Here is a 24,380-nt window from a genome sequence, read left to right on the forward strand (position 1 = left end):
AAATAAGTTTTCCAAAATTCTAATTTTCACTTAAGTGTTTGAATTTTATCATTGGCAAGAAAAACTATCAGTTGTTTCCCTTCACTTTCACTTCCTTCATTTTCAGGAAAATGATCATTGGATAGTCAGGTCTGATTACCATAGTTTGTCAGTGTTTTTTTTTTTCAAGTAAAAAATACTGCTCCATGAGAAGAAAGTTTGTTCAGCTTGCAATTCAGACAACCATCCTACTTCGGTATGCAGCAGAAGTGTTTCATGCTTACTTCCTATGAGTCACAGAGAACATTAAAAAAATATGTATTCAAGGGCTGGGCTTAATACAATTAATCATTTTTATTGTATCATCAATGATATCCTTAGGTGAAACTGGCATTTACAGCAAGTGTGTGGCAGTGAAGAACACAATGATTAGTATAATTTGGTGCCACTGCCCTGACAAATGCATGCTTATAGGGCCAGCAGTTTCACCAACCATGTCTTTTGCACCATTGGTGCAAAGTCAATCCCATGAAAAAGACAAATAAGCATGATTATGAGAATAGATTTGCTTGCAGACCTTCTGAGTCTCAGGGACCCCCTTAAGGGTCCTAAACCACACTTTGAGAATCACTGGTATAGAGTATGGTACTATTTTATTTTATTTATTTATTTATTTATTTATTTTGAGATGGAGTTTCGTTCTTGTTGCCCAGGCTGGAGTGCAATGGCGCAGTCTCGGCTCACTGCAACCTCCTCCTCCCAGATTCAAGTGATTCTCCTGCCTCAGCCTCCTGAGTAGCTGGGATTACAGGCATGCACCACAACATCTGGCTAATTTTGTATTTTTAGTAGAGACGGGATTTCTCCATATTGGTCAGGCTGGTTGCAAACTCCCGACCTCAGGTGATCCGCCCGCCTCGGCCTCCCAAAATCCCGAGATTACAGGTGTGAGCCACCGCACCCAGCCAGTATGGTACTATTCTTGTTGGAGTAAGGGGCAACACTTAAAGTCTGTGTACAGAGACAAAGAAAAAGGTGTGCAAGGACACATATCAAACTGTTAATGCTGGTTACCTTAAGAGAGAAACTTAACATATATATATATGTTTTGTTGTAGCTCTCTTAAGTATTACTTTTGTGAAAATAAAGAAAAAAAGATTTTTAAGGCTAGATGCGGCGGTTCACACCTGTAATCTCAGCAATTTGGGAGGTTGAAGTGGGTGGATCACATGAGACCAGGAGTTCTAGACCAGCCTGGCCAACATGGCAAAACCCCGTCTCTACTAAAAATACAAAAATTGGCAAGGCACAGTGGCTCACAACTGTAATCCTGGCACTTTGGGAGGCTGAGGCAGGTGGATTGCCTGAACTCAGGAGTTCAAAACCAGCCTGGACAACATGGTGAAACCCTGTCTCTACATACAAAACCCTGTCTCTACATAAATACAAAAAAAAAAAAAAAAAAAAAATTAGCCGGGCATGGCGGCATGTGCTTGTAATCTTAGCTACTCGGGAGGTTGAAGCAGGAGAATCACTTCAAACAGGGGGTCGGAGGTTGCAGTGAGCCAAGATTGCGCCACTGCACTCCAGCCTGGTGACAGAGCGAGACTTCGTCTGGTTAAAAAAAAAAAAATTGGAGGCCAGGCACGGTGGTGCACACCTGTAATCCCAGCACTTTGGGAAGCCAAGGCAAGCGGATCACTTAAGGTCAGGAGTTCAAGACCAGCCTGGCCAACATGGTGAAACCCCATCTCCATTAAAAACACAAAAATTAGCTGGGTGTGGTGGCAAGTGCCTGTAGTCTCAGCTACTCGGGAGGCTGAGGCAGGAAAATCGCTTGAACCGGGGAAGTGGGGTTGCAGTAGGTCAAGATCATGTCATTGCACTCCAGCCTGGGCAACAGAGCGAGACTCCGTCTCAAAAAAATAAATAAATAAATAAATAAAATAAGGCTGGGCATGGTGGCTCATGCCTGTAATCCCAGCACTTCGGGAGGCCGAGGCGGGCGGATTACTTGAGGCCAGGAGTTCGAGACCAGCCTGGCCAACATGGCGAAACCCTGTCTCTACAAAAATACAAAAAATAGCCAGGCGTGGTGGCAGGCGCCTGTAATCCCAGCTACTTGGGAGGGTAAGGCAGGAGAATCACTTGAACCTGGGAGGTGGAGGTTGCAGTGAGCCGAGACTGCACCACTGCACTCCAACCTGGGCGACAGAGAAAGACTCCATCTCAAAAAGTAAAAATAAGTAAAATAAATAAAAATAAAAAAATTAGCTGGGCATGGTGGCACGTTTGTAATCCCAACTACTGGGGACGCTGAGGCATAAGAATTGCTTGAGCCCAGGAGGCGGAGGTTGCAGTGAGCCGATATCGTGCCACTGCACTCCAGCTTGGGCAACAGAGTGAAAATCTTTCTCAAAAAAGAAAAAAAGAGTTTAAAAATAAAAGTCTAGGGCCTCCTACATGAATTATATATTATTACACGAATTGGTTTTTTGTTCAAAATGCAAATATCATTAATACATTAAAACAAAAAAGTCCAGGCGCACGGGCCCACTCCTGTACTCCTAGCACTTTGGGAGGTTGAGGCAGGCGGATCACCTGAGGTCAGGAGTTCGAGACCAGCCTGGCCAACATTGTGAAACCCCATCTCTACTAAAATACAAAAAATAGCCAGGAGTGGTGGCTGGGCGTCTGTAATCTCAGCTACTCCAGAGGCTAAGGCAGGAGAATCAACCTTGAGCCCAGGAGGCGGAGGTTGCAGTGAGCCGAGATCATACCATTGCACTCCAGCCTGGGTGACAGCAAGACTCTGTCTCCAAAAAATAAAATAAAATAAAACAAAAAAAGTTGTTAAAGGCAATGGGTGATTCGACAGGTGGAGGGGATGGAAGAAAGAAAAATCATGAGCAAACGGACTCAAATTTGAGCAAAGAAAAGCATGGACGTGGGAATGGGCGTGAGTAGGGAACAGAAAGTAGAGAGGTTCAGGTGAATGAGACAGTTCATGTTAGGGAGTAGGAAGCCTGGTTGGAAATGAAAAATGGGGTAATCGCAGAAAGCCTTAAAAACAAGGTCAAGAACTTTGGACTTTATTGGGTGAGTAAAAGAGAACTACTAAGGATATTTTTTGCCCAGCTGTGACAAGAATAAAAACCAAAGAAAAAAAACTAGGAGGCTTCCTGGAGGGAGGACTGAGACTAGAGCTGGGCTTTGAAGGAAGAGTCAAACTAAACAAAAAGGGAGGCAGAGTAGATTAGAAACAGTTCGTTCTCAAACAAAAACTCACGCATGGGAATGTAGATAGCATTTTCAGGCAACGACAAATAGACCAGTCAGGCTGAGCCAGAGACAGGGCTGGAATGTTCAGACCTTGAATACCAGTTAAAGATTTTAATATCTGGCACATGGCACGTACTCAACAAATATTTGTCAAATGAATGAATCCTTTATGCGAAGTATTGTCTTAGGGCTTTGAATAAATGAATGAATCCTTTATACAAAGCAGTGTTTCAGAGTATTTAATCTAGCATAATAAAAGGGTGACTTGGAAAAAAAAAAAACACCAGAGACGTGGAAACTAGTTAGGGAAAAAATATTGCGATAATCCTGGCATGAAGGGACAGAATTGGCTGAAACAGGGGCACTGGAAAGTAAGAGACTAAGGGCAGACACATTACCAAAGAATCAACAACATTTGGTAATTCACTGACTACGGAAGGAGTAAGAGGATAAGAAATCAAAGATAATTCAATACACTTTTTATTTTAGTAATCTCAATGTCCACAATTTACCATAAATAGTTACAATAGGAAAAAATAAAAACAAAAAAGAGAGGAAGAGATAATCATATGAATATGATGGCATTATCAATAAATAGTGAAAGGTCAGGTACAATGGCTCATGGCTGTAGTCCCAGCACTTTGGGAGGCCAAGATGGGAGGATCCCTTGAGCCCAGGCATTCAAGACCAGCCTGAGCAACATAGGGAGACCCCCGTCTTTACGAACTATACAAAAATTAGCTGGGTATGGTTAATGGCATGTACCTGTGCTACCAGCTACTCAGGAGGGTGATCTGTGTTGATGAAAAGAGTCACACTCTGTAAAATATTTTTAGAGATTCTGAGCCAAATATGAGTGACCATGGCCTGTGACACTGACCTTAGGAGGTCCTGAGAACATGTGCCCTAGGTGCTTGGGGTACAGCTTGGTTTTATATATATATTTAAAAAAATTTTTTTGAGACGGAATCTCACTCTGTCTCTCAGGCTGGAGTGCAGTAGCCCGATCCCGGCTCACTGCAATCTCCGCCTCCCCAGTTAAAGCGATTTTCCTGCCTCAGCCTGCCAAGTAGCTGGGACTATAGCGCATTACCACACCTGGCTAATTATTGTTTTTGTTTTTTGACACAGTCTAACCCTGTTGCCCAGGCTGGAGTGTAGTGGCACGATCTTGGCTCACTGCAACCTCCGCCTCCTGGGTTCAAGCGATTCTCTTGCCTCAGTCTCCCGAGTACCTGGGACTACAGGAGCCCACCACCACGCCCAGCTAATTTTTTGTATTTTTAGTAGACACAGGGTTTCGCCGTGTTGGCCAGGCTGGTCTCAAATTCCTGACCTCAGGTGATCCACCCACCTCAGCCTCCCAAAGTGTTGGGATCGCAGGCGTGAACCACCACGCCTGGTTTTATATATTTTAGGGAGGCATGAGACATCACTCAAATACATTTAAGAAATACATTGGTTTGGTTCAGAAAGGTGGGACAACTCAAAGCGGGGGGCTTCCAGGCTATAGGTAAATTTAAACATTTCTGGTTGACAATTGGTTGAGTTTGTCCAAAGGCCTGAGATAGATAGAAAGGTTCAGGTTCAGATAAAAGATTGTGGAGACCAAGGTTCTTTTGAAGTCTTATGGTGGCTACCCTTAGAGACAACAGATGACAAACGTTTCCTATTCAGTTCTTTAAAAGGTGCTAGACTTTTAGTTAAACTCTTCAGCATTGGGAGAGCCTGAAGAAATAGATCTAGCTATGTTAATACAGAATTTTTTTTATTTATTTATTTTTTGAGACGGAGTTTTGCTCTTGTAGCCCAGGCTGGAGTGCAGTGGCACCATCTCAGCTCACTGCAACCTCTGCCTCCTGGGTTCAAACGATTCTCCTGCCTCAGCCTCCCGAGTAGCTGGGATTACAGATGTGTGCCACCACGTCCGGCTAATTTTTATATATTTTTAAGTAGAGATGGGGTTTCGCCATGTTGGCCAAGCTGGTCTTGAACTCCTGACCTCATGTGATCCACCCACCTCAGCCTCCCAAAAGTGCTGAGATTACAGGTGTGAGTGACTGAGCCCGGCCTGTTAATAGAGATTTTTTACAGATGCAGTTTCCCCCACAAAGGTCGGCTTTGCAGGGCCATTTTAAGATACGGCAAGAAACATGTTTTGGGGTAAAATATTTTTATTTTCTTGTTATAGCAGAGTCAAACTGAAAAGTAAGTAATGAGGCCAGGCGTGGTGGCTCACGCCTGTAAGCCGTGAGCCACCCAGCACTTTGGGAGGCCAAGGTGGGTAGATCACCTGAGGTCAGGAGTTTAAAACCAGCCTGGCCAACATGGTAAAACCCCGTCTCTAGTAAAAATACAAAAATCAGCTGGGAGTGGTGGCAGGCACCTGTAATCCCAGCTACTCGGGAGGCTGAGGCAGGAGAATCACTTGATCCCAGGAGGTGGAGGTTGCAATGAGCCGAGACTGCGCCACTGCACTCCAGCATTGATGGAGTGAAACTCCTCAAGAAAAGAGAAGGGGAGGGGAGGGGAGATACAGGGTTAAATAACCCATTTGATGAGAACTTATGGTTTGGTTTGTAGGGCATGACTCCCCAGACCCCTTAGATAGGAATTTTGGCAAGATAAAAAAAATCAGAGCTTAGTCCTCACGTGGGAGGAACAATTGAGTCTTGGACAACATATTGAGACTCCATCTCTATTTTAAAAACTTTTTTGAAAATAATGTGCAAGGCAGGGTGCAGTGGCTCATGCCTGTGATGCCGACACTTTGGGAAGCCGAGGCAGGTGGGTCACCTGGGGTCAGGAATTTGAGACCAGCCCGGCCAACATGGCGAAACCCTATCTCTACAAAAATAAAAAAAAAATTAGCTGGCATGGTGGTGCATGCCTGTAGTCCCAGCTACTCAGGAGGCTAAGGTGGGACAATCACTTGAGTCTGGGAAGTGGAGGTTGCAGTGAACTGAGATCATGCCACTGCACTCCAGCTTGGGTGATAGAGTGAGACTCCATCTCAAAAAATTAAAAAAAGAAAAGAACATGCAATAACAAAAATTCTACTGGGGTGATAAGATAACTTTTCTGTTAAAAATTTCCATTAGGCCAGGCGCGGTGGCTCACGCCTGTAATCCCAGCTACTTGGGAGGCTGAGGCAGGAGAATTGCTTGAACTTGGGAGGCGGAGGCTGTAGTGAGCCAAGATCGTGCCATTGCACTCCAGCCTGGGCAACAGGAGCAAAACTCCGCAAGAGGGGGAAAAAAAAGGCCTTCTTGATTTACCGCTTGCTAGTTTCCAGCCTCTTAGCATAAAGCCACCATACTCTCTGCTCTAGAAACAAATATTTGGCTGGGTGCAGTGGCTCACGTATGTAATCCCAGCACTTTGGGAGGCAGAGGCGGGTAGATCATCTGAGGTCAGGAGTTCGAGACCAGCCTGGCCAACATGGAGAAACCCCATTTCTACTAAAAATACAAAAATTAGCAGGGCGTTGTGGCGAGTTCCTGTAATCCCAGCTACTTGGGAGCCCGAGGCAGGAGAATCACTTGAACCCGGGAGGTGGAGGTTGCAGTGAGCCAAGATCACACCATTGCACTCCAGCCTGGGCAACAAGAGCAAAACTCTGTCTCAAAAGAAAAAAAAAATAAATAGAAACTAAAATATTCACAAATCTCAACCTGACCCATGTCTCTATTCTCTGTACCTTTTTGCTTTTGCTTCCTCTGGCCTGGAATAGACTATATTTGCTTAAGTTCCTTCCCACTGGTCTTTAAAGGTCAAATTCAAGTATCAACTCAAGGCCGCCTTCCTGACGCCAAGCTAGGTTAAAACCTGCTTTCTGTGCACTCGCAGCACCTGTTTTAGCTTTTATCATGCTCTAATGCTTAACATAATTATTTGCTTGTTGGAAAGCAGAAACTCTCTTTGAACTTTGTAGCAAAGAGTCTGGCCCACAGAAGACAGTAAATATGGATTGAATTAATGAACAAATAAATGTGAGTATCTCATCAGGGAAGAGCAAGAATCCAGAATGTTCTGGGCAAAAAGCATATGTAATGTGAAAAGAGACTCAGGGCAAATTAGTGAGACTATGAAAGGTCTCCAACCTCCACTGAGTTTGGACTGAAGCCTTAAGCTGTAGAATACTGATGGCCAATAAGGGAGTACAGGTGATCTGTTCAAAGCAATGATTTAAGATTAAACTGAAAAATGTGTACCATAAACTAAAGGTAGAGAAAATGAAAACAACAGCTGCAATGTGAGAAGACCTGACTTCGATGGTTTCTACAGGTAATGAAAGGAAAATGAAAGAGAAATTCATTGTGAAGATTAAATCAACAGGATCCAAAGACTTACCAAGATGTGAGAGAGGAAATAATCAAAACAGTAACACAGTGGATTTAATCTCGTGCTTTTCACATGTATTCTTATTTTTCTCAATATACGGTAGGGCACATGGTAATCACATTTATTCACACATGGATTTTAAATTTTTATTGAGCACTTACTCTTGTGCCAGACACTGTAACAGAAGCTAGGGATACAACAATGAATAAAGCAAGCAAGGTTCTTGCCTTCTTAGAGTATACATTCTAGTGAGAAAGATAACAAACAAGAACACAACTATTTATAATATCACTCTTGAATTTGGAAAATTGGGAAAATAAAAACTACTGATATAAACAAAGTCCACAGGGGAAAACAACTTTGTGGAAACAACAATTCAATTCAGACAAGTGTTTTACATGGAATTTGGGAGAAAGGGACAATACTAGAAACATATATTCAAGTTGACTGCATAGAGATTATAGCTGAAGGTTTAGGAGGACTAAAGATAGACTATAATGAAAGGCAGAGCAGGAGCTTCTTGAATGGCCATCCTGTGTGGAAGCCCTCAGAGATACAAATAGCCCATTATCACAAAGGAGCACCTATTTTATGTTATCTTGGTTCCATCCTCTGGCCTTGATGGTATCCAAGGGTGAAGTCAAAAAGAAGGGAGAGGTTTGGCGGTTCCCACCCCTAGAAATAAAAACCAAGGGCAAAATATCAGGACTTTCAGATAATATCTTGCAGAGTCAAAAACTAGAGATTGGGGACTGCTACTGTAAGAATCTTTTTAAGCTTTGTCATTTTCTCACATCTGCCGTTTTTTAATTCTCAATCTATTTCCTTAAGTCTGTCGGCAATAAAAACTCTTAAACTGAAAGGGTCCTTGTTTCCAGGGGTTGCAGGTAGACAGTGAAAAGACAACACAGCAAGGCATGGAGGAACTCCAAGGAGATAGGGGACATGGTTGTTAAAGGTATGAGACCTGCTTCAAATAAGAAAAGAGATCTAAGTCACAGGTCTCAGCCTGCGGATGATCTCAGGGCCAAAATAAGACCTGGATGTGGTTTCCAACACAGAGAAAATATAACAAAGAGAAGATTAGAGCTGGAGGAATGACCCTGAAATAATGGTCATAATCATTTCCCTCAAGGAAGAAAAGGTGACAGCAACAACAGGAAATGATTCATAGGAAAGGAAGACCAGGACATGCTAAGCCATGGAGACCAACAGTTTTAAATAAAGGTAGGTAGGTGATGGCCGGGCGTGGTGGCTCACACCTGTAATCCCAGCACTTTGGGAGGCCGAGGCGGGTGCATCACGAGGTCAGGAGATGGAGGCCATCCTGGCTAACACAATGAAACCCCATCTCTACTAAAAATAGAAAAAATTAGCCAGGCATGGAGGCACGTGCCTGTAGTCCCAGCTACTCAGGAGGCTGAGGCAAGAGAATCGCTTGAACGCGGGAGGCAGAGGTTGCAGTAAGCCAAGATCGCACCCCTGCACTCCAGCCTGGGCGACAGTCCAAGACTCCGTCTAAAAAAAAAAAAAAAAAAAAAAAAAAAAAGGTAAAAAAAAAAAAGGTACAGGTAGGTGAGTAACAGTATTAAATACTGCAGAGATCAAGGAAAGGAGAACTGAGAAAAAGGTTCTGGCTTTGGCATTTTGGAAATCCCTGGTTACCTCCACAAATACAGCCTTAAAAAAGCACGGTGGTAAAGAGGCCAGACTACAAATTAAACACAATAAATATTAAAAGCCTCCTAGCTGGGCATGGTGGCACACACCTGTAATCCCAGCTACTCAGGAGGCTGAGACAGGAGAATCACTTGATCCCAGGAGGCAGAGGTTGCAGATCATGCCATTGCACTCCAGCCTGGGCAATAGAGCAAGAGTTCATCTTTTAAGAAAAAAAAAAAAAGCCTCCTAGAAGAAAAGTACCATAAGTGCCAACAGAGTTATCAAGATGAGTAAGATGGTCCCAATTTTCAAAAAATGTACAGACTAAGTAAGGAGGAAGTGGGCAAATTAGGCAAGCAAAGCATAAGACAAAAGTAAGAGTGTCGTAAGTATCCTAAGAGATGACAGGAGATAATCAGGAAAACCTCATTTGACACTAAAGACTAGAAAGTAGTAATAATTAATGATAACAACAAATCAGCAGCCAGTATTTCTGCAGGCAGAGAAAAGGGAAAGGGGATAAGAGGAACAACAAAAGCAAAATCCTAGCAGTGGAAAACTCAGTATTTAACAATGATTAGTAAAGAGTATTTATTAATAAGTAGCTACCTTACAGGAGGAACTTTGTATACATTATCCTGTTAAATCTAAACGATAGATAGATATTATCATTTACAGCCAAGGAAACAGTCTTCAAGAGGTTAAAGACATGGTCAAGTCTTGGTGCAGTGGCTCACGCCTGTAATCCCAGCACTTTGGGAGGTCAAGGCGGGCAGATCACCTGAGGTCAGGAGTTCGAGACCAGCCTGGCCAACATGGCGAAGCCCCATCTCTACTAAAAATACAAAAATTAGCCAGACGTGCTGGCGCATGCTTGTAATCCCAGCTACTCGGGAGGCTGAGACAGGAGAACTGCTTGAAGTCAGGAGGCGGAGGTTGCAGTGAGCTGAAACCACACCACTGCACTCCAACCTGGGTGACAGAGTGAGACTCCAGCTCAAAAAAAAAAGACATGGTCAAGATCCCAAAGGTAGCACATATCTGTAACCTGAACTCAAGTCTGATGCCAAAGCTTACACACCATCGCACTGCTGTTCCACATCAGCCATACAGCCCAGTTTCACTAGAGGGTATGGGCAAAAACATGGCATGTGATAATACTATATTTAAAAGTAGTCAGCCAGGCACGGTGACTCACACCTGTAATCCCAGTACTTTGGGAGGCAGAGGTGGGCGGATCACCTGAGGTCAGGAGTTCAAGACCAGCCTGACCAACATGGAGAAAGCCTCGTCTCTACTAAAAATACAAAAATTAGCCAGGCGTGGTGGCACATGCCTGTAATCCCAACTACTCGGGAGGCTGAGGCAGAAGAATCACTTGAACCTGGGAGGTGGATGTTGCGGTGAGCCGAAGTTGGGCCATTGCATTCCACAGCCTGGGCAACAACAGCAAAAGTTGGTCTCAAAAAAAGAAAAAAAAAAAGTAGTCTGAGGTTGGGCGTGGTGGCTCACGCCTGTAATCCCAACACTTTGGGAGGCTGAGGCAGGCAGATCGCTTGCGTCCAGGAGTTCAAGACCAGCCTGGGCAACATGGTGAAACCTCTTCTCTAGAAAAATTAGCTGGGTATGGTGGTGCACACCTGTAATCCCAGCTACTTGGGAGGCTAAGCTGGGAGGATCACTTGAATCCAGGAGGTCAAGCCTGCAGCAAACTGCAATCACACCACTGTACTCCAGCCTGGGCAACAGAGTGAAACTCTCTCTCAAAAATAAAAAAAAATTTAAAAAGTAGTTTGTCGGCTGGGCGCAGTGGCTCACCATGCCTGCAATCCCAGCACTTTAGGAGGCCAAGACGGGTGGATCACCTGAGGTCAGGAGCTCGAGACCAGCCTGGCCAACATGGTGAAAGCCCGTCTCTACTAAAAATAAAAAAAATTAGCCGGGCGTGGTGGTGGGCGCCTATAATCCCAGCTACTTGGGAGGCTGAGGCAAGAGATCACTTGAACCCAGGAGGCAGAGGTTACAGGGAGCTAAGGTTGCACCATTGCACTCCAGCCTGGGCTACAAGAGCGAGACTCCATCTCAAAACAAAAAAAAAATTAATTAATTAAATAAAATTTTGTCACAGCCATAAATAACAAAATAATGTCCTTTGTAGAAACATGGATGCAGCTGAGGGCCATTATCCTAAGCAAATTAACACAGGAACAGAAAACCAAATACTGCATGTTCTCACTTATAAGTAGGAGCTAAACACTGGGTACTCACAGACATAAAGATGGCAACAACAGACATTGGGGACTACTAGAGGCGGGCACGGGTTTAAAAACTATCTACTGGGGCCAGGCACAGTGGCTCACGCCTGTAATCCCAGCACTTTGGGAGGCCAGGCTAGATGGATCACCTGAGGTCAGGAGTTGGAGACCAGCCTGGCCAACACGGTGAAACCCCAACTCTACTAAATACAAAACTCAGCCAGTCATGGTGGTGCACGCCTGTAATCCCAGCTACCTGGGATGCTGAGGCAGAAGAATCACTTCAACCCGAGAGATAGAGGTTGTAGTGAGCCAAGATCACACCACTGAACTCCAGCCTGGGCAATAGAGCAAGACTCCATTTCAAAAAAAAAACAAACAACAACAACAAAAAACTTAACTATTGGGTACTATGCTCACTATCTGGGTGATGGGATCACTCGTACCCCAAACCTCAGCATCACATAATTATACCCATGTAACAAACCTGCACATTTTCTTTTTTTTTTTCTTTTTTTTGAGACGGAGTCTCACTCTGTCGCCCAGGCTAGAGTGCAGTGGCGTGATCTCGGCTCACTGCAAGCTCCGCCTCCCGGGTTCATGCCATTCTCCTGCCTCAGCCTCCCGAGTAACTGGGACTACAGGTGCCCACTATCATACCCGGCTAATTTTCTTTTGTATTTTTAGTAGAGACGGGGTTTCGCCGTGTTAGCCAGGATGGTCTTGATCTCCTGACCTCGTGATCCGCCGGCCTCGGCCTCCCAAATTGCTGGGATTACAGGCGTGAGCCACTGCACCCGACCACAAACCTGCACATTTTCTAAATCTAAAATAAAAATGGAAATCAACAACAAATAGGCCAGGCATGGTGGCTCACGTCTGTAATCCCAGCACACTAGGAGGCTGACCTAGGAGGATCACTTGAGCCCAGGAGTTCAAGACCATCCTGGGTAAGATGGTAAGACCTCCATCTCTATAAAAAATTTAAAAATTAGGCTGGACATGGTGGCTTACACCTGTAATCCCAGCACTGGGAGGCCAAGGTGGGTGGATCACCTGAGGTCAGGAGTTTGAGACCAGCCTGGCCAACACGGTGAAACCCCGTCTCTACTAAAAATACAAAAATTAGCTAGGTGTGGTGGCAGGTGCCTGTAGTCCCAGCTACTTGGGAGGCTGAGGCAGGAGAATCACTTGAACCCGGGAGGCAGAGGTCGCACTGAGCCGAGATTGTACCACTGCACTCCAGCCTGGGCGACAGAGCAAGAGTCCATCTCAAAAAAAAAAAAATAAAAAAGGTAGTCCTATCATTTAATCATGTTTCCCAAAGCTTTTGTTATGTAAAATACTACTCCCATAAGATATTAAACAGGGGTTATCCCTAAAAATTGTTAAATAAGTTTGGGAAATTCTGGGTTAAACACCAAAAAAGATTTTGTGTTTTTTTTTTAAACAGCAAGGCTTAAATGAGTTATTATGTTCTTATTCAGGTAAATATGCAAGATGGGAATATGGTTTACAGTGTTTCTCAAAATTCGTGCACAGAAACATTATTTGTATTTTATCTTATTTATCTTTGAGATGAGGTCACTGTCACCCAGGCTGGAGTGCAGTAGCAGGACCTTGATTCACTGCAGTTTCCACCTCCCAGGCTCAAGCAATTCCTCCCACCTCAACCTCCCAAGTAGATGGGACTACAGGAGTGTTTGTGTCACCACACCCAGTTAATTTTTTGTATTTTTAGTAGAGACGAGGTTTTGTCATGTTGCCCAGGCTGGTCTCGAATTCCTGGGCTCAAGCAATCCACCCGCCTCGGCCTCCCAAAGTGTTGAGATTACAGGCGTGAGCCACCACTCCCGGCCTCTATTTTAGTTATTTATTTTGTGTCACATCTCAGAAGATTACTAGGTGTTTCAAGGATTCATATTTTGGAAAATAACAGCCAATCTTAACAGTATAATTCCAAATATGTCATTTTACTTTAATGTTATATATGCATATGTGCTTAGAAAAACTAGGCTGGGGGCCAGGCGTGGTGGCTCACGCCTATAATCCCAGCACTTTGGGAGGCCAAGGCAGGCAGATCACCTGAGGTCAGGAGTTCGAGACCAGCCTGGCCAACACGGTGAAACCCCATCTCTAACTAAAAATACAAAAAAATAGCTGGGCGTGGTGGTGCGTGCCTGTAATCTCATCTATTTGGGAGGCTGAGGCAGGAGAATAGCTTGAGCCCGGTTGGCAGAGCAGAGATCGCGTCACTGTACTCCAGTCTGGGTGACTAGAGACAGAGCAAGACTCCATCTCAAAAAAAAAAAAAAAAGAAAAAAGAAAAACTAGGCTGGGTGCAGTGGCTCATGCCTGTAATCCCACCGCTTTGGAAGGCCAAGGTGGGAGCACTGCTTGTGAAAAGGAGTTTGAGAACAGCTGGGCAACATAGCTCTATAAAACAATTCAAAAATTAGCCGGCCATGGTGGCGCATGCCTGTAGTCCTAGTACTAGCTACTCAGGAGGCAGAGGCAGGAGAATTGTTTGAGAACAGCTGGGCAACATAGCTCTATAAAAAAATTCAAAAATTAGCCGGCCATGGTGGCGCATGCCTGTAGTCCTAGTACTAGCTACTCAGGAGGCAGAGGCAGGAGAATTGCTTGACCCCAACAGTTAAGACTACAGCAAGGTATGACTGTGCCACTGTACGCTAACCTGGGCAACAGAGCAAGACTTTGTCTCTTAAAAAAAAAAAAAAAAAAAAAAAAGGAAAAGAAAAGAAAAACTAGTTGCTCAAGCCTATAATCCCAACACTTCAGAAGGCCGAGGTGAGAGGATCACTTGAACCCAGGAGTTGGAGACCAGCCTGGGAAACATAGCAAGACCTCATCTTACAGATAATTTAAAAAATCAGGCAGAGCACGGTGGCTCATGCCTGTAATTCTAGCATTCCGGGAGGCCAAGGTGTGCAATCCTTTGAGGCCAAGAGTTGAAGACCAGCCTAGACAACATGGTAAAACCCCACCTCTACTAAAAATACAAAAATTACCTGGGTGTGGGGGTGCATGCCTGTAATTCCAGCTACTCGGGAGGCTGAGGCAGGAGAATCACTTGAGCCCAGGAGGTGGAGATTGTAGTGAGCAGAGATGGCACCACTGCACTCCAGCCTGGTGACAAAGCGAGACTCCGTCTCAAAAAAAAAAAAAGAAAAAGAAAATAACCCTAAATGCAGAAAAAGATGCATGCACAAAAACATTCATAGTGTTCTTATAATAAAAATTCTGAAAACAATCTAAAAGCCCAATAACAGAAGAAAGTAAGATAGGGTGCATGCCCAAACTATAAAACACTCTGCCAGTATTTTAAAAGATGTTTACAGAGTTTTTAATAGCAAGGAAAAACATTTACCTCATAAGGCTAAACGAAAAGGCAAGATATAAAAATGTATATACCATCTGATTCTGCTATGTTTAAAACAGTTTAGAAAGATATATGCCATATATAACAGCAGACTCTGGGTTGATGAATTAATATTGAACAAAAATTACATAACTAAATTTGTACTTAAGCAGTAATCTGATAGCAGTATATCTGAAGAAATGAAACAAGAGAGGGACTGGAAATAGGATGACCAGTTTGGGAAGTCACAGTAATATTTGCAGAACAACAGAAATTAGAATTTTAGCAGGCACTTAGAATGGCCCAAGTACTATGCCTGGTACTTGGCCATATATAGTAATTTCTTCTAACCCATACAATGACCCTTACGTAATAGTAACAATTATAGAACAATGTGTTGGACACTTTTTATGTGCCAAACATGTAAATTACTTTATTTAAATTTTAATACTCATAATAATCCTGTGTTGCAGGAGTTATTCCAATTTCATTGATGAGAAAACTAAGACTTAGATTCCCAAGGCTATATAGCTAACAAGTACCGAAGACGGGATAAGGGTAACAGCAGTAGGAATAAAAGAATGATATTTTGATAACTGATATATGTGAGGAGGGCAAGAGAGAAGTAAAAGATGATAATAAAAATAATCATAAAAAAAAACTTCCATAAATAAAAAAAAATACTCCCACACAAATAAAAACACCTAGTGATCAGATCTTAGTTTTTAACATTACTCTTTAGTAAAAAGAACAAGGGCTTCTTAGAGAAATGGCAGACCGTAGGACTGGAGCAGAGAACAAAATCATACCTGCAATGATGGCAAATGTCAAAGGGAGATGGGCCAAGTAAAAAACTAAAAGAGTTCCCAATGTTCAAAACTGGAACATTTGAGCAATAAAGCAAATAAAATAGTATTGGATTATAACCTAACATATAAAATAAACATCTATAAGTCCATATTGATATACATAAATTAATAAACAAACAAAGGAAAAGAAAAAAATCTCCTGGGCAGAAGAATGTCAAATAATGTGGTTTTTTTTTATTGTTTTTTGAGACAGCCTCTCACCGAGGCTGGAGTACAGTGGCACAATCACGGCTCAATGCAGCCTCAGTCTCCCTGGCTCAAACAATCATCCCCCCTCGGGCTCCCTGAGTAGCTGGGACCACAGGTGTGTGCCACCTTACCCAGCTCATTATTTTTTAAATCTTTTTGTAGATAAGAGGTCTTGCTATGTTGCTTAGGATGGCCTCAAGCAATCCTCCAGCCTCAGCCTCCCAAAGTGCTGGGATTACAGGCATATGCCACCATGCCCAGCCCTTAATCTCTTTTTTTAAGGAGAGCACAACTCTCTACTCCTTATGCATGGGCTGGCAATAGTGACTTCCCTACAGTATGGAAAGGAAGAGGGTAAAGCGTAACTTTACAGTGAAGCCTTACAAACAATATCTCTGCCAGATGATCACGGTCAATACTAACAGGCTGGGCATAGTGACTCATGCCTAGTAATCCCAGAATTTTGGTAGGCCAAAGGGGAACAATACCTTGAGCTCATGAGTTCAAGATCAGCCCAGGCAACATAGTGAGACCATCTTTACCAAAAAAAAAAAAATTAGCTGGGCATGATAGCACACGCCTGTGGTCCTAGATACTCAGGAGGCTGAGGTGGGAGGATCGATTGAGCCTGGGAGGTCAAGGCTTCAGTGAGCCATGATGGTGTCACCGCACTCCAGTCTGGGCAACAAAGGGAAGACCCTGTCTCAAAAAAACAAAAAAATTAACAGTAAAAAATCATTGTGATACTATGTACCCTGATACAATGTGATGAAAATGTCACTTTACCTTCGTGGTCTTCCTCCCCAAAACACATAACCCAAGTCTAATTATGAGAAATACATCACACAAATTCCAATAGAAGGACATCCTACAAAATACCTGACCAGTATTCCTCAAAACTCAAGGTCACGGAAAACAAGGAAAGCCTGAAAAAATGTCAGCCAAGAGGAGCTTAGAGACATGAGAACTAAATGTTATGTAGTACCCTGGATAAGATCCTGGAACAACAAAAAAACATTAGGTAAAAAGGCTGGGCACAGTGGCTCACACCTGTAATCCCAGCACTTTGGGAGGCCGAGGTGGGCAGATCACCTGAGGTCAGGAGTTTGAGACCAGCCTGACCAACATGGAGAAACCCGTCTCTACTAAAAATACAAAATTAGCCGGGCATGGTGGCACATGCCTGTAATCCCAGCTACCCAGGAGGCTGAGGCAGGAGAATCACTTGAACCCGGGAGGCAGAGGTTGCGGTGAGCTGAGATCTCACCATTGCACTCCAGCCTGGGCAACAAGAGCAGAACTCCGTCTCAAAAAAATAGTAATAAATAAATAAATAAATATAAAAATAAATTAAGTAAAAACTAAGGAAATCAGCCAGGCGTGGTGGTTCACACCTGTAATCCCAGGACTTTGGGAGGCCAGGGCGTGAGGATTGCTTGAGCCCAGGAATTTGAGAGCAGACTGGGCAACAGAGCAAGACCGCATTTCTACAAAAAATACAAAAATTAGCCAGGCGTGGTGGTGAGTATCTGTAGTCCCAGCTACTCAGTAGGTTGAGGTGGGAGGATCACTTGAGCCTAGAAGTTAAGACTACAGTAAATGGTGATTGCACCACTGCACTCCAGCCTGGGTGACAGAGCAAGACCCTGTCTGAAAAAAAAAAACAAACAAACAAAAAAAAAAACTAATGAAATGATGTATGGATTCTAGTTAATAGTAATATATCAATATTGCTTCATTAATTGCAAGCAAAGTACCATATTAACGTAAGATGACAGTAACAGGGGAAACTAAGTGTAGGGTATGTGGGAAATCTCTGTAGCGTCTTCTCAATTTTTCTATAAATCTAAAAGTGTTCTAAAAAATCAAGTATATTTAGAATATTAAAAAAAGAAATAGCTAGGCGTGGTGACTCACGCCTGTAATCCCAGCACTTTGGGAGGCCAAGGCGGGCAGATCACGAGGTCAGGAGTTCAAGACCAACCTGACCAACATGATGAAACCCTGTCTCTACTAACAATACAAAAATTAGCCAAGCGTGGTGACATGCACCTGTAATCCCAGCTACTCAGGAGGCTGAGGCAGGAGAATCGCTTGAACCAGGGAGGCGGAGGTTGCAGTAAGCCGAGATCGTGCTACTGCACTCCAGCCTGGGCGACAGAGTGAGTATCTGTCTCAAAAAAAAAAAAAAAAAAAAAAAAAAAGAAACGATACAAAAGTTTATCTTGGGTTGGCTAGAACAATGGTGCCGTCAGCAGAAATAGTGATGGAAAAACTGATACTGGTTTTGGTCAGGTTGGATTTGAGGTATGACAGTATATCCAAGAGTGAAGATATTCAGGAAGCAATTAGAAAAAGGCATAGGCAACTCGAGAGAGGGTAGTGCTAGAAATAATGACTGCAAAGAGTTAAGAAACAAATAGGCAGCAAGGAAACAGAAATATCAGGAGATTTCTTCATATTCAAGAAATCTGGGGCCAGGTGCAGGCTCACACCTGTAATCCCAACATTTTGGCAGACTGAGGTGGGAAGATCACTTGAGGCCAGGAGTTCAAAACCAGCCTGGGCAACATAGCAAGTCTGCATCACTTCATTTTAAAAAAAGAAAGAAACAAAATCTGGCTGTGAAGAAAAAGGAAACAAAAATGATAGGCCTTGAGTTTTCAGTGAAATAAAAATGAAGTCATCTGCCAAAAGAAGGAGAATTAAAAGGGATGGTCACACAGATCTGGAAAAGGTTGGGGAAACAGCTATGGAAGAACATAAAAAATAAATTTAAATATTTATTTATTTATTATTTATTTTTGAGACAGAGTCTCGCTCTGTCGCCCAGGCTGGAGTGCAGAGGCACGAACTCAGCTCACTGCAACCTCTGCCTCCTGGGTTCAAGCGATTCTCCTGTCTCAACCTCCCGAGTAGCTGAGACGACAGGCCCACGCCACCACATCCGGCTAATTTTAGTAGTTTTAGTAGAGATGGGGTTTCACCATATTGGTCAGGCTGGTCTTGAACTCCTGACCTCAGCTGATCCACCCACCTCGGCCTCCCAAAGTGCTGGGATTATAGGCGTGAGCCACCACGCCCAGTAAAAATTTTTTTTAAAAAGAAAAAAATAATTAGAAGCCATGATCTTGGCAGAAGTTAAATTATATTGAATCTGATAGCTTCTGTACTTTTTCTCTAGCAACATGCTGTGGCCTAGAAGCAGAAGCCAAGAAAACATCTCTAATCATACCCATCATTAGAGATAACAGAAGTGCCTGCTTACTATAGAAAATCAAAATGAATAAAGAAAGCAAGAGGATATTATCAAAGTGGCTGGTCACAGACGTCTAGCTGGGCAGCATCAAAGGCCATAAGGTACTGACAGATTCAATGAAATGGGAAGGTCAAGAACCAGAGAACTTGAGGACAAAAAGCTGATCCTGTGGGTTTAAGATAGTGAAATAGGTGATTGGTAAGGAGGCTAAAGTGATGGGGAGCACCTGAAGAAAAAGCGGTGTCCTAGATGAGATCCAGGTTGTAGTGATTCTGATGTGCAACTGGTTTGAAAATACAAAGGAAAGTTGACCGTCTCATGCTGAGGAACTATGAAATCAGAGTATTCCAATGGTGCTGGAGACACTGAAAATGATAGCAAGAAAAAAAGGAGAGAAAAAAATATGATGCAATAGGTCTGGGTCCTTGTGGGCAGTAAATGATGACACTAAGGTTTTACAGAAACTGCTATAATTGCATGGCAATACCTTCCATGAGGATTAGAGTGACAGTGGTAGATCAATGATCTGGACATAGTAAAGGAAAACAAAAAAGCAGTTTATTCCTTTTTCTCTTCCACACAGTCACGGAAAACAGAAAACAGCTTTTAGTGGCAAGGTAAGGTAAGATGTGATACCTGGATTTCCCGGAGTCAGGGTAAAGAAAATGATTAAGAGTAAAGAGAAGTATACTGGATAAGTAGTATTTTCAAAGCACACATTAAAAGTTGGTAATTCATGAAGGAGCTACTGGGTAGAGAACAGAAGGAAAGAGGTAGTACCACTTTAAATTGTGAGGTTGGGGAGAAGTAGCAGCAACCTGGGTTGTCATCAGGTACCATAAAATAGGTGGGCTGAGGTGTAAGGAACATGGAAAGCAGCAGAGCAAGAAGCAAAATCGCACATTTTAAAACACCGTGTGTACCAAGGCACAGGCACAGTGTTGCTTCTACAGACTACGGACTACACATATGAGGGCTACACAAACAGAAACACTTTGCACTTGCGCAGCATTTTATAAATTGCTTTCACATATATTATTTGATCATCATTGAGTAGCTATTACTACTATGCATATTTTTCTAAAGATAAGGCCATTAGGAAGGGACAAAACCATGATAAAAGCTGTGATTCTCCGTTTCCAACACATACACCTCACATACACAGCAGACACTTCAGCATCTCGGCCAGCCAGGCTGCAAATTCTTCTCTAGCCAGAAGGAATAGTGGGTTTTATTCACTTGTCAAAGGGCTTCGGAGAAAAGCCACTCGACACTTTCCTGTTTGCCTCTTCCCACCTTAGACCCCTCAATTTCTAACACTATCACGGGAGAAGGTAGCGAAGGGTGGCTCCATCAGGGAGAAAACTCAAGAGAAAGTTGTATTAGGGTCCTCTTCCCTTCACACCTCTAAACCTCAGTGACCCAACAAATAAAGATACGGGAGAGGAAAAGGTACTGTGTAGAAACGAGGAGGTCTTCAGCAAATAAAGCTTCGAGAAAAATAATGAAAACGGGACCGGGGTAGGGTAGAAAGCAAGTATAGCTGAGATGGGGGAGGGGAAAAGGAGGAGGGCAGGAATTGGAGGGAAATGAGAGTGTAGAAGCCCCCAAGCCTGAATAACCTAAAAGAGATATGAGTGCTCCAACTGCTGGAGAAAAGCTAAGGGCCCGTGAGGGTCCTGAAGCAGGGACCTGCACTGAAGGACCCCAGGGTTTGGGTGACCGGAAGCAGAGACCCCAAACACGAGACCAGAAGGGGGCGCAGGAGACACCCGTAGGAGAGAATGAATGGGGAAGGCGGTCCGGGGGGCGGGGCAAAGGAGGGGCCCCGGGATGGGCGGGGCACCGACCCCTTTCCAAGTCCGAACCCCTGCCCCGAGAGCCCGGAGAGAAGCGGCTCCGCGCCTCCCACACTCACCGCCGGTCTCGTCAGTAACATAGGGAGTCGCCATCTTGAAAACGCAAACCACTTCCGGCGTGAGCGGGCTGGGGTCCCGCCCCCCTCCCCACCGGAAGTGGAGTCCCGATCGTAGCAAGCCACCATCTTAGTCTTAAAGGGAGAGTGCACCATTTCATGGGCGGAGGTGGAGGAGGAGGAAGAGGGGAGAAGCTGAAATAGTTAATAAAATAAAGCCGTGGGCTCTTTTACTGCCACCGATACCATTATTGAGCGCTTGCTGCCTGTAAAACAGTCCTCAGAGAACCAAGAGAAGTTCCGAGACACAGTCCCTCTCATCCCAGGAACTCCTCGTACGTCCAGGACTTGCGAGGGAAAAGGGCGCAAGGCCCACCTGCACCCAAAAAGGGAGCCTTATAAATGAAGAAAGGAAGAATATCCAGGCTCTGGCCTGCACCCAGATCTCAGAGCGGCTTGGTGACGTGGAGCAGACAAACTCCAGGAACGCACTGGGGCGCACAAGTGTTTCTAGGGACGGTTGGAAGACCCCATCTAACCCTAAGAAGGTGGGGAGGTCGAATTCGTGTGCCGATTGCTGTCGGCCGCCTCACTCAACCACCAGAGACCCGCGGGAGGGGCGTGCAAGGCGGAGGGCGCCGCGGGTCGGTCACCTGTCTCCGTAGCCGCAGGGTTGCCAGCAGCTTCCATGGCGGAAGAGGCAGCGGACCAGGTTGGGCGGGCGGCCCTGGCCTGGCTCTGCTCCGCTGGGCGGCGCCGGGGATTCGTCGGCGAAGTGATGAAGGCCCTAGTTGCTTCTCGCCCAGACCTCCTAACCCTGAGTGCCTCCTTGGGCTGGGCCCTAGGGTCAGAGGGCAGGGTGAAAGCTTCTGGGCGGACCTACTTAGTATTCTAATTAAACTCGTCCAACCGCTGAGGAGCTAAAGCGGGGCAACTCGCCAATAATCCAGTCCCGTAGTGTCACTCCATTTGTAGTCCTGCCCTGCGCCGTACCTCCTTTTCTTCAGACGAACCCATATGGTCTCCCTCCGCCGCCCATTTGAGCAACTGTTGTTCCTTCAGGGCTAAGTCCTGTTAAACTTGTTTCCCCTACAGCCTGGGAGGGGCCCGGCTGCAGGTTCCTCTCCTCAGGTGTCAACTCTACCCTCCTCCACCCTGATATACCTTTTTCCTTATCAACCCTTTTACCTTCCTCCTTATATCCCCACTTTGGCTTAGTTTAATGTCCAGCAGTACCCCTGGAACCAGGGAGGAGGGAGGAGGTAATTATTGGTGACTACCTCCAACACTAGGCAGCATGTCCCATTTAAAAAACAAAACAAAAGCCAGGCGCGGTGGCTCACGCCTGTAATCCCAGCACTTTGGGAGGCCAAGGCGGTGGATCACGAGGTCTGGAGTTCAAGACCAACCTGGCCAAGATGGTGAAACCTCGTCTCTACTAAAAATACAAAAAAATTAGCCGGGCGTGGTGGCGGGCGCCTGTAATCTCAGCTACTCGGGAGGCTGAGGCAGAGAATTTCTTGAATCTGGGAGGCGGAGGTTGCAATGAGCCAAGATCGCGCCACTGCACTCCAGCCTGGACGAGAGTGAGACCCCGTCTCAAAAAAACAAAAAAACAACAAAAAAAAAACACTAAAAAACTGAGCAATGGCTGACTAGGACCTTTATAAGACAAATTCGGCCTCAAAAGTTTTCTGGGGGCCGCAGCTTGCCTTCCTTCCCATCCTCCATCTCTGTGACTTCCACTAGACGCCAATTCAGAATGTCGGGGTGGGGGACGGGGGCTCATTTAAAAAGTATTTCCAAGCCTGGTGCGTTGTCTCATGCCTGTAATCCCAGCACTTTGGGAGGCCGAGGTGGGCAGATCACTTGAGGTCAAGAGTTCGAGACCAGCCATGGCCAACATGGTGAAATCCCGTCTCTACTAAAAATACAAAAATTAGCTGGGTGTGGTGGTGAGTGCCTGTAATCCCAGCTACTCGGGAGGCTGAGGCAGGAGAATCACTTAAACCTGGGAGGCGGAGGTTGCAGTGAGCCAAGATCGTGCCACTGCACTCCAGCTTGTATGATAGAGCAAGACTCAGTATCAAAATAAATAAATAAAAAGTATTTGCATACGATACACTGTTATTGCAAGTGTTGTGACACTGTGGTCTTAAACCCTTGCTCTCTTTTCACCGATTGTACTTCAGCCCTGCAGGGGCTAACATCTTGTCCTTAACCTTGTTATGATTAGACGTGAGAGTGTGGGATGAAGCCTCTAAAAACTAATGGGATACGTTGGTCTTGACTGAACTACCTCAGGAGTGGTCTCTGTAGCTTTCAGAGGCTGCTCAATAGACCTTTCTGCAGGAGGGAAACCTAAAGTGGCCCCTGTTCACTACCAACCCTAGGCCCCCTTCCCACCCCCAGACATCCTGCCTCAGCACTGGGGTTGACAGGAAGTGAAACTCAATTGTCTGCTTAGTAGACCTGCCTGGGACCCAACCAGGGGCCCCGGATGTGGCCCCCCACCCCGAGGAGGAACAGGGCAAAAAAGGCCGGGGAGAACAGGCTGTTGTTTTTTCCTTTCCCTTTGTTCATTGTGGTTTCTTTCTTTCTGATTTTTATGATGTGGTTGATTAAAGAAATGAGCACCTGGAACCGTAGGCATTAAACGCCTCCTTCTTAGATGTTTCTTGGCTTTTCTTCCCCCACCCACACCCCCCAGTAACTGACTTGGGGTATGATGGAGCAGAGATCCTAAAGAAGACACAAAGAAGTCTAGAGTAAGACTGATTCCACCTTATTCCTTATTCGAGAGATAACGTTACACCCCACTTTGAAGTACCAAAAACTATCTTAAAAGGAGTGTCTTCAACTTTATTTAGGGACATATCTAAAGACAATAGAGTGAGAAACACAGGTAATACATAGGGTGGCATTACTTTAAGCATTCTTTGCAAGGAAAGCTGAGTGCCTTAGAGATTAATATCGTTCCAAGATTTCTAAATGAAAGATCCAGGGACAGAAAACTGATAGGCAGAGGTGTTAGGGGACCTATTCTTATATTGTATGTTTGTTTAAAGTAGCTCAGAGCAGAGAGGCTTTACACACATTGCACCACTCATTGGTATAGTCCCTAAACTGGACTATGTTTTAGCTTGTATTGCAGAACTAAGTACAGGACTTAGTGTATAAAAGGCCTTCAGAAGAGTTTGTTTACTATGACTAAGGAGGTCATAGAGGAAGGAGAGATGAAGCT

General features: G+C 44.6%; 1 protein-coding gene across 2 annotated transcripts in view; it reads right to left on the reverse strand.

The window, feature by feature from the left end:
• PYM1 (PYM homolog 1, exon junction complex associated factor) overlaps positions 1–23,250 on the reverse strand; it is a 27,988-nt gene extending 4,738 nt beyond the window's left edge. The window contains exon 1 of one of the 2 annotated variants that reach the window (XM_009247878.4): positions 21,790–23,250. In XM_009247878.4, coding sequence (XP_009246153.1) covers positions 21,790–21,826 — 37 coding nt within the window. In that variant the 5' untranslated portion in view covers positions 21,827–23,250. Of the gene's footprint in view, positions 1–21,139 lie in introns of both variants that reach the window. The other variant, XM_002823385.5, reaches the window with a different exon arrangement.
• Positions 23,251–24,380: the final 1,130 nt, after the last annotated feature.

The sequence above is a fragment of the Pongo abelii genome, chromosome 10, assembly GCF_028885655.2.
Source record: "Pongo abelii isolate AG06213 chromosome 10, NHGRI_mPonAbe1-v2.0_pri, whole genome shotgun sequence".
Lineage (NCBI taxonomy): Eukaryota > Metazoa > Chordata > Mammalia > Primates > Hominidae > Pongo > Pongo abelii.